The sequence below is a fragment of the Trifolium pratense genome, linkage group LG6 (genome assembly GCF_020283565.1).
Source record: "Trifolium pratense cultivar HEN17-A07 linkage group LG6, ARS_RC_1.1, whole genome shotgun sequence".
In the NCBI taxonomy this organism is placed as follows: Eukaryota; Viridiplantae; Streptophyta; class Magnoliopsida; order Fabales; family Fabaceae; genus Trifolium; species Trifolium pratense.
This window is the reverse complement of record NC_060064.1, coordinates 22,500,132-22,511,091: the sequence shown is the minus strand read 5'-3', so window position 1 is coordinate 22,511,091 and position 10,960 is coordinate 22,500,132. Positions and strand designations below refer to the sequence as shown.

The window sequence follows — 10,960 nt, the reverse complement described above, 5'->3', positions numbered from 1 at the left end:
TGTCTGATGGAAATCAACGGTCTGTAACCATGGTCCTTCCGTACGCGCGCGACACTGGATCCACGTCTATTAATTTTTAAGAAGGTGGGGGCGCGTGTCATTATTTTTTTTTTTATGTAAAATTACAGAAATGCCCCTGTTGCTCTATTCTTTCAAAAATTAAAAGAATGGTATTTTGGTCCAATTGAAAAGGTGCACCTTGCTAACTTAGACCTAACTAGGGTCTAAGTTAGAAAACCCCTATATATATATATATATATATTTAGGTATACTCCGCATATTTTAAAGAGTTTAATTGATATGCATCGATGGTGTAAAATAGTTTTGCACAATCGTCCAATAAACAAGCATTATTTTGTCATGTCATATCAAGAAAGTGGGGTGGAGTGGAGTGATGTGGCGGAAAACATGATTGGTATTGGTTGACAGTATAAAATTATTTTACACCGTCGATAAATATCAATTAAATCTTATTTTAAAATAACTGATCAAGTTACTATTCAAAAATATAATAATAAAGATAAAAAATTGAGATGATTCCAACTCAAAATACCCTTAAAAACAACCGTTAAAAAACTAAAATTAAAAAGTAAGTTTGTGTTGAAAAAAAATCTATAGAAGGGTTTTAAAAAATAAAAATACTGTAAATAATGTAGTACTAGAGAAAATTGAAAAAGTTATTTACTACTGCAAGCAAGTAGCTAGGGATGTTCAGAGTTCACACGTAGTAGTACCTTTTCGGTAATTGATTTTGGTGCCAGCTTTTCCGTAATGTGTCCTTTCCAGTGGTTGGTTTGACAAAATATGTTTGTTAATGGCACCAAATACTAAGCAATAAAATTACAAATAAATATAATAATAATGTGATTGAATGAAGTCAAGAGGAAAAAGCTGATTGGTGATGCCGCAGTTGAAAGCAAAATGTCAAACACTACGATTCACATTTTTTGGAACTGATCGAGGTTTGACAGCTCATTTCCTTCTCCTCGTTTATAGCGACACTGCCCCCCTCTCCCTCCCTATCAATGCACACTAGTAGTATTGAAGTAGCGAAGATGAGACGTCTCTTTATCTCGTGGACTTGAAGCATTGATCTCATTATTTTTTAATTCCTCTAGACTTTTTGACAAAAGGTCAGGTTTGGCTTGATTGTGAAGAGAGGGAGGAACATTGTTGAGTTTCAAGTGTGAATGTAATATATTTTGGTTTGAGGTAGATGTGTGGTGTTTTCATCTCTCGAGAATAAGGACAAAGAAAAATATGAAGAAAGTCTTATATTTAGGGATAAGTGTCTTATATTTATGACAGAGGTAATATTTCATTGTTGAATTTTGATATTATCTATTTTCTCCACAAATCAACACGAATCTTTTATTTTATTTTTATTTGTACATTTTCACGCGATACATATTATTGTTAATTATAGAGTTTTTGTGGTATGAGTGCTATCGAGAAGAAAATATATCTTGTAGATACTCCTATATATATAGTGCAAATTAATTCTAATAAATTTTTATTCGACCAGTCTCATGCATGCAAATCTCATATATACACGGTTTTAGGATCTCTTTTATTCGACCAGTCTACATCAATTGTTGTGTTGACGCAATAATTGCGTAGAATCTCTGTCTTATATATATGGTGTTCATTCTCTGGTTGTTGCTCCCGGCACCCCAATTTCACCAACACGAGCCACATGCACGATCATCTTTCTCGGTCATGATTCAAATCTTATTTATAGTGTCATGAAAAATTAGAACATTTTGCTATATTCAACCTCAATTGGCATTTTCTATTCGTGTGATATGATATGCCTATCTTATGCAATACAACTTCTCAATCTCCATTAAAAGTAAATATAAATAATTTTACATTAATTAATAAATTTAGTTTAGTGTTATTCTTTTTCGTCAAAAGGGCGTAACCGATACCTAACAGGAAGAGGTCAATGGTGACTCGGTGGTGTGATGGTGTGGTGGCGAGGATGAGGACGAGGTGATGGCATGGTGAGGATGGACGGAGTGGCGACGGAGGACACAAGTGAAGGTTGTAGTGAAGAGACGTAGAACTAATCACACTTATACTTAAACCTAACACTTTAAATAAGATTACCTTTGAGGGAAGAAATATGTGAGAAACCAACAAAAAAACTAAAAGTAAATAATACTAAAACTAAAACTAATGCATGTGCTTGGATGAAATAATAATATGGTTAAGAACATATAAATAAATATAAATAACATAAAACAAAGTGCACAAAGACGAATGACTAGCCGCCGTGAGCAGTTTTGATTCATGTTCTTCTACCCATGACACACACCCCTTTTTCCTTGTTTTGCACCCTCCCCATGCGAGAGAGATATTACAGAAACATCCAAAAGCCAAAAGGCATAGAGAACCGTGTTATGTTATTAATAGAGAGAGAATATCAAATATCAAATTCAATTTCAATTAGTCCTCCTATGAGAAGAACAGAATCAATCAATCCTTTAGCTACTGTCCCAATCTTCACAACGTTATCTCCTTGTAATAACTTTGGAACCAACAACACTAACACATGGATTTGTTCTACACCCCCCCCCCCCCCCCCCCCCCCCCCTTAATTATTTCATACTACTACTAATGCACCATTACTAGTACTATACTACTACTACTTTATTCTACATTAGTATTATTCAACTCATCTTTTTCTTGCTCTCAATCAATCAATATGGCTGCTTGTGCTTTGTTCAATGGTGGTGGAAATAGTGATGAAACCAATTTGAGCAACAACAACAATAATAGTACTGCTTCTAACTCCAGCAACATAAGCAGTGAAGATTTACACCACAACATGTTACAAACACAACCTCATCATTCTGAAAGAAAATTACTCAGAAAAAGAATGGCTTCTGAAATGGAACTTCAACTTCACAACAACAACAATTCTTCTTCTGATAATTATCATAGATTTCCTCGTCGCAACAACAACAACAACATATCCTCATTGAATTGCTCTTTACCCTCAGCCACACAAAAAGGTGTCACTACAACAACAACAACAACAACAACAACATTATTAGCCGCAGGTACAAACAATAGTACTAGTACTAATAATAATAACTATCATTATCATAACAATAATATTAATAATAATAATAATAGTAATGTTGCTTTGTCACGAGATAACGTTTGTATTCAAAATTACCCAACTGTATCCGTCACAACCAACTACTCCACTATGTTGCTACCTTCTTCTTCTTCCAACAATCTCAACAATTCCTCAAACTCTGCTTCAAACTACACCCATTTTCAACAACCACTTGTAGAAGAACAAAACAACCCTCTTCCTTCAATCTGTGGATTCTCTGGTTTACCACTTTTTCCATCTCAAAATCAAACCAACAATAACAACAGAAACAATGGTAGTAGTAACATAATAACTTGTGCAGCTGCTAATATTGTTGATGTTGTTTCACCTTCTATGATGGAAGAAACCTCGGCTACAACAAATTGGATTGATGGTATTCTAAAAGATCTTATTCATACTTCTAACAGTGTTTCCATTTCTCAACTCATCAATAATGTTAGAGAGATTATATATCCTTGTAATCCAAATCTTGCTCTTGTTCTTGAACATAGACTTCGTCTTCTCACTGAAACTATACCACAAAATTGTTCATCATCTGTTGTTACAGAGAGAAAAAGAAACAACACAGAACAACAACAACAACAAAGTGTTGTTAATGTTAATGTTTTAGCAGCTCCTAATGTTAATTCCTCAGTGAAACTTATGAATCGTGTTGATGACATTGTTCAAACAAGTTTACATTTTTCTGATTCATCACATGTTTTGAATCAAAATCAAAACATTTTTCCTAATTGGGTTGTGCCTCAAAATCAAATCAATAGCAACAACAATAACAACCCTTCAGTTTCATCGGTTAATTTACCTTCACAACAAGATCAACAACATCAAGAACATCATCAAGAAGATCTTGCACCTGCAAGAACAACAGAAACTACTTCTGCTGAGTTGGCACTAACAAGAAAGAAGAAAGAGGAGATTAAAGAACAGAAGAAGAAAGATGAAGAAGGTTTACACCTTCTAACACTACTTCTCCAATGTGCAGAAGCTGTATCAGCAGAGAATCTAGAACAAGCAAACAAGATGTTACTCGAGATTTCGCAGCTCTCGACGCCTTTCGGTACATCAGCACAAAGAGTAGCAGCTTATTTCTCAGAAGCAATTTCAGCAAGACTAGTGAGTTCATGTTTAGGAATCTACACAACACTTCCACCACACATTACACCACATAATCAAAAAGTTGCTTCAGCTTTTCAAGTATTCAATGGAATTAGCCCATTTGTGAAATTCTCTCATTTCACTGCTAATCAAGCTATACAAGAAGCATTTGAAAGAGAAGAAAGAGTTCACATAATAGATCTTGATATAATGCAAGGTTTACAATGGCCTGGTTTGTTTCATATTCTTGCTTCGAGACCCGGTGGACCGCCTTATGTGAGACTCACTGGTTTAGGTACTTCCATGGAAACACTTGAAGCTACTGGTAAACGTTTGTCTGATTTTGCATCTAAACTTGGTCTTCCTTTTGAGTTCTTTCCTGTTGCTGAGAAAGTTGGAAACATTGATCCTGATAAGCTTAATGTTAGTAAATCAGAAGCTGTTGCTGTTCATTGGTTGCAACATTCTTTATATGATGTTACTGGATCAGATACAAACACTTTGTGGCTCTTGCAAAGGTTAGTTAGGTGCATTTATTCTGCATGATATGTTGTTATAGTTTGTTACTTTTTTATCAATTCTAGTTAGTTTTATGTATATAATTTACATAACTTAGTGCTAGCTGATTTGGAAAAATAACACTTTTTCATGAAAAATTTCCCAAAACTTTATGGTTCTTTTTTTGTTTACCTTTATAGACTATAGTGCTCACTTTATGTTATGTCTTGCCTTTTTCTCTTCTAAAGGTAGATTTGAAGCTATGATTATGTCTTTGCATAAATTAATAGATAGAAACAAAAAGAACTATATGATATTATGATCATGTTTATAGTAAGTTTTGAAAGACATAGCTCTCATATATGTTGATTAAAATTTATTTACAAACATGACATTAATATGTCTATAGTTTCTCATTCTCATTCCGAATTGGATTTGCATCGGATTTTTGTTAAAGTTATATTATTTGACCATCGAAATACATATAGTGTCTGTGTTTATCTCTATCTCTCTTACTTTTTATCTTCTGTCTCAAAATTTTGATGTCAAAAACTCATTTCTCGTTTCGTTATGTGTAGGTTGGCACCTAAAGTGGTAACAGTAGTGGAACAAGACTTAAGCAATGCAGGTTCATTTTTAGGAAGGTTTGTGGAAGCAATACATTACTACTCAGCACTATTTGATTCTCTTGGTTCAAGCTATGGTGAAGAGAGTGAAGAGAGACATGTCGTGGAGCAACAGCTATTATCACGGGAGATTCGTAATGTACTTGCAGTTGGAGGACCATCAAGGAGTGGTGAAATAAAGTTTCATAATTGGAGAGAAAAACTTCAACAGTGTGGTTTTAGAGGTATCTCTTTGGCTGGTAATGCTGCTACTCAAGCTAGTCTTCTTCTTGGCATGTTCCCTTCTGAAGGGTATACTTTAGTTGAGGATAATGGTATCCTAAAACTTGGTTGGAAAGATCTTTGTTTACTTACTGCTTCTGCTTGGAGACCTCCTTTTCATACCAATAATGTCATTCCACATCATAACTAATGGATCTCGAGTTCCTAAGCAAGAATGAATCTCGGCCATTGATTTGAGATCAGACGACTCATATTACATTCACTAAATCAATTTTAAATGATCTCGACCATTAGATTACTTTGTAACTATGTGACGGAGTTATGCAAGGAATCTGTTTCCATTACTAATTTCTGCTTAATTAGGAATGAAAATGGATTCCCTGCTGGCCGTCGTAGTAAGGTTCTCCATCTTTGATGAAGATCGGACGGTTGAGATTAATTTACGAAAGTTTTAATGCGAGTCGTCTAATTTGTATCTGATGACTTTTGATGGCCTTTTGATATTTCATCTTTTTTATCCCATGTAGCATCACTGTGTTCCTTTGATGTAATTTAAGAGACATTATTAGGTGTTTAGAAAACATGTGATATTTTGTTGCTGCCAAATGTGTTCCGCTTCAGTGATGACATAAAAAAGTAGTGGTTAATAATAGAAGAGATGAATGAGAAAATGGCTGAAGAGGAGGTACACATTTAATATATGACGATGATAGTATTTTGTTTTATTGAGAGTACTTACAGGGATGTTACTGTTATACCAGTATTTTCTTACTTTTATGGGAACCAAATTATTGGTTGTGTAGGGATGGATTTATGACTGTTATTGCATCAACACATTGATTTGGACCGTCTGATTAAAAATTAATGGTTTAGAATTTAGATTTTATAATGCCCGGAACTATTAAAATTCGGATTGTGTATTCAGAACTTTTTTTTATTTATTTGAGTACTTGTAGATTACGAAATTGGATCCTCTAATGTCTTTTCGATTCTGCCAACCCTGCTACTCTTCATTCAATAACTTTATTAGTCAAGATTGATGCAATCAGTGTGCAACTATCACTTTATTAGCTTTCGATTTTGATCAGACGGTTCAGATCGTAAAACAATTTTTTATGTATATTTAATATCAAATATGAGATTAAACTCTAGACCGTCTTTGGTTCAAAAAAAAATCTAGACCATCTAATCTCAATCAGACGGTCACTGATTAATGATTGTGTGATTGTATGCTCCATCCTACTGCACATAATTCATATTCCTGATAATTAAAGAAACAGTTTTAAAGAGAGTGAAAAAAAAACATGAATGGACGATTGAGATGATGACAACATAGAAATTAGTAGGGGATGAACTAGAGAGGATCCAAGTCCATAGATTACACTCATTTGACACCCAATCATTGGTGGTGGTTGATGGTAGACTGTCGCCGGTGGAGATCAGTGACTCCCATGGTGGTTCTGTCGACCTAACAGTGGCTGACGGAGGAGCTTTGGTGGCCGCCTGCCTCCCACCACATTCTCCAACATTATTAATAATAAATAAAAAATATAAATAAAATTATAAAACTGTTTTTAGTACTATGTATAAAAGATTTAATTGCAGTTTTAATCTCCCTATTTTGACTAAATTTGAATTTTATCCCCCTATTTTAAAATTCAAAATCTTAGCCTCCTATTTTAACTGAATTTGAATTTTAACCATTTTATTTTAAAATCTCGTATTTTAGCCCTCCTATTTTGACATGATTTGGATTTTAACCCCTTATTTTTGAAAATATATCATAATATAAATAAAAGATAGCATAAAATTATTTTAAAAAATGGTAAAATTATTAGAAATATATAATAGAAATAAAAAAATATTTGGTTTTCTATTTTTTTATTAGACGAAAAACATCTAGACATCAGGGAGGGGGGACAAATCAGACTTCACCCCTCATTTGCATATATCATCTCCTAATTATATATTAAAAAGAGGGGAAAAGAGATATATACAAAACTGGGGGACATAAACCTAACTCAGCGAGTCTACACAAAAGTGCGTAGAACAATAAAATAAATCAACTTCTAGTTAATCATAAGACAAATAGAAGTCCGTAAAACTTGAGGCGAATGAACTGACCGTCAACACGCAACGATCCACGTACCGACTACTCCGCAGCAAGCATCAAACGATGATGTGGATTTTTCAAGCTAAACAGTCTGAAGTCAAGGAATGATACGAATATTGAGATAGTCCCTGCAAAATGAGACCTGTCTATCAACCTCTGACGAATCAAATCTTGTTAAAGCATCACAAAACCAATAGAAAGTCAGATTAAGAGATGGTCAGTCAACGGGGCCGAGCCCCACGATCACAAGAATTGCCAAAAACACCAGTGACTACTTTCGTCAACACGAAGTACCTACACACCTAGCCCTTTCAAGCAAATCAGACTGAATTGGGTCTTGATGTGTCCAGCTCGTGGGAAGCTTCCAAAAATACAACACACATATATAAGTCGACTGCCAACACAGAAACGATCCAATTTAAACTCCTTGTAAAAAGCAGTACAACAGCGGCGATGGAATCAACCTCCTTTCCAAGTCCAAAAAAACCCACAAAGGATGCAGAAAATCCAACAGTGAACAAAAATATATCGTGAAAATCATTGTCTTATAAAATACCCTCACGGGTTAGACAATCAACAACACGACAACCATCTGTAGCGGCGAATTCAACCCTTAAAATATCTCTCAGCAATTGTGTATTCTCCCGTGAGACCAAATCGTGAGGCAGGAGGACTCCCTCTTTAAATCAACGACGGCGGATACTCTGAGTAATGTAATCCGGTTATATGATTATAGTTTTAAATTTCTCTTAGTTTATGGAGCAAAATCACCATGAATTAGCTAACCAGTTGATAGTGAACCAATATAAAAATCACTCCGTTGTTTCTCTTGCTCTGTACTCATTCTATTAAATTTTGTTCAAAGTTCTTTATGGTTTAACTTTTATTCTCTTGTATGTGTTTACCAAGAAGTCAAATGATTTGATAAAGAACTTTGTTTTAACCGTTTGATTTTAGAATACGTAAAAAGGAATTGTTTTTCAAAATTGGAAACACGATTCAAACCCTCACTTTCTTGCATTTTATCACTAACTAAAATTCCCAAAGTGAACCTTCAAATTTAAGGGGCCAGAATGAAATGAAAAATTTAAGGGACCAAGTTATCCAACATTTGCAATTTAAGGGACTAAAATGAAACAAAATAATTTAAAAGGACTAAAATGACTAAAAGTAACTACACGAAATGCGTGTTGTCAATACCTCAAAAGTATAAAAAATTGTCTTTTCAATATTGATTTTATTTTTTATTTCTTTTTTTTGGTATGCTTAATTAAGGAACTGGAACTATATTTGCACCCAAATATTTTGAAACAAATACATACACAAGGGCAGTTTGATAAGGTTGTCTTTAAATAAAGGGAAAATTTTGTAATTTTTCCTCTTCTTCCTTGTTTCTATCTTCCTATTCCTTTATTATTTTCCCTCTGCTATATGCGTGTTGTCAATACCGTCGAGCTTCCCCGACCATTCGACGGGTGACAGCTCAGGCATGTTAGAGAGAGAGAGAGAGAGAGAGAGAGAGAGAGAGAGAGAACGGTGAAAGAGAGAGCACTGTGAGAGAGATTGAATCATGAATATGCAGATCTGAGAGTTGTAGAGAAATTAATGGAGTAAATGAGGGAAGACAAAAAGAAAACAAAATGAATGTATTAAGTAAACAGGAAAAAATCATAGACAATCAAGTTCATGCTATCTACCCCACACCCAATATTTGCTAACTTATATGCACACATATTTGTTTCATGATACGTATGCTAAAATTCACCTCCCACTCGTGATCTAATATTCCTTTGTGTAATTCATTATTCCTCCTTCACAAGTAATCCTTCCATCTAACATCTACATTTCCTCAACCCTTGTATCTCATGTTTAAATTGATCCACTCCTTTAAATTGCTATTGAAGAAAAAAGTGTCTTATAGCACCAGGAAGTAGGAACCACAGACAATGTCATAGCATGAACACAATCTCTCAATGTATGAAGGCTTGTTTCTTCATCACCACTCCACAAATTACATACAGGGTTACCTAAATTCATGTTGCTTCTCCTTTCATTTGTTAAAAGCTTGCCATGATTAAAGTGCAACACAAAACTCCAGTTGCCAGATGAACTTCCAAATGCCAATAGATAACCCTGGCCTTCATCATACTTGCGTCTCACATATAAGAGCATAAGTGCTGGCTATGGTAAAGTGACCATATCCATTAACAGTCCAAAGCAATTTGTCATCGCCCAACTCCTGATGAGGAGGTAGTATGGAAAGCATGCGGTTTTGCACATCGATAGGAAGTCAATTGATCCTTTGAAGATTCCAAGCACCATTATATATCATCAACTAACTATGCTACTGTGTCATCTGCCGCAGCTCAATGGGAATGGATTTCACCAAATTTTCAAATTTGAAATAATCTATCTAACTATGCGTCCATGCACGCATTGCCATACCATTTCCAACCGATCTATAGTCGAACGGGGAAAAGTTTGGCCACACTTACGCCAAACTTTTTGAAAGGGCTGTATCGCGGAATTTTGCTATCACACTGTCATTTTCAATGTTCAAACAGTTATATTTACCTATAAAAACCCTACACCACAGTGCATTAATATTTCCAAGCTTCATGAGAGACACTTCATTCATGACTTCTTCAGTTGATTAATTGCACACTACTTGACAACATGTATCCTTTTCTTCTCATCACCATCACCCCAAATGAAGGAACTTTGAATTTTTTGAATCTGCCTAATGCAAGTTTTAGAGATAGAATTAGTCATTGGAATCAATAGCCTACCCACAAAAAACAAATGATTCGACTTTCATGCTGCAATGTTTCATAACTCATGATGTTATGTTGTATCCTATCTCTCATTTATTTTTAATTTATTAATTAATTGTTTAGTTTAGAGGAGCCAAATCTCAACTAATATCACACCAAATCTTGATTCTTTTTTTTTTGGTTACAACACCAAATCTTGATTCTTAATAACACATACAAATTAAGAATCAACACCAAATCTTGATTCTTAATAACACATACAAATTTATTTTTGTATGATAAAATATAAATAGTATTGCATGACCAGTAAATGAATACATTGGAAATTTTGTAACCTAAGACCACCCTTCTGGTACATGACACAGGTCAAATATTAGTACAAAAACTAAAAAAATAATGAATGCAAATGCATTAAATTAATGAGAAGTATTACTAGAGAACAAAATTGTTTTGTTTTTTGTTTTTTCTTTTTATATATATATATAGCTGTTGGATAACAATG

At 34.3% G+C, this 10,960-nt stretch overlaps 1 protein-coding gene across 2 annotated transcripts; it reads left to right on the top strand.

The window, feature by feature from the left end:
• The first annotated feature begins 2,288 nt into the window (after positions 1 to 2,288).
• On the top strand, positions 2,289 to 6,342 carry LOC123892811 (protein SCARECROW). Of its 2 annotated transcripts, XM_045942683.1 has the most exons (3): positions 3,035 to 3,054; positions 3,702 to 4,743; positions 5,302 to 6,342. In XM_045942683.1, the coding sequence occupies exons 2-3, from the start codon at positions 3,773 to 3,775 to the stop codon at positions 5,759 to 5,761; spliced, it is 1,431 nt and encodes a 476-aa protein (XP_045798639.1). In that variant the 5' UTR covers positions 3,035 to 3,054; positions 3,702 to 3,772; the 3' UTR covers positions 5,762 to 6,342. The 2 variants fall into 2 exon arrangements, with proteins under 2 accessions (XP_045798638.1, XP_045798639.1); XM_045942682.1 differs by having other exon boundaries at positions 2,289 to 4,743.
• Positions 6,343 to 10,960: the final 4,618 nt, after the last annotated feature.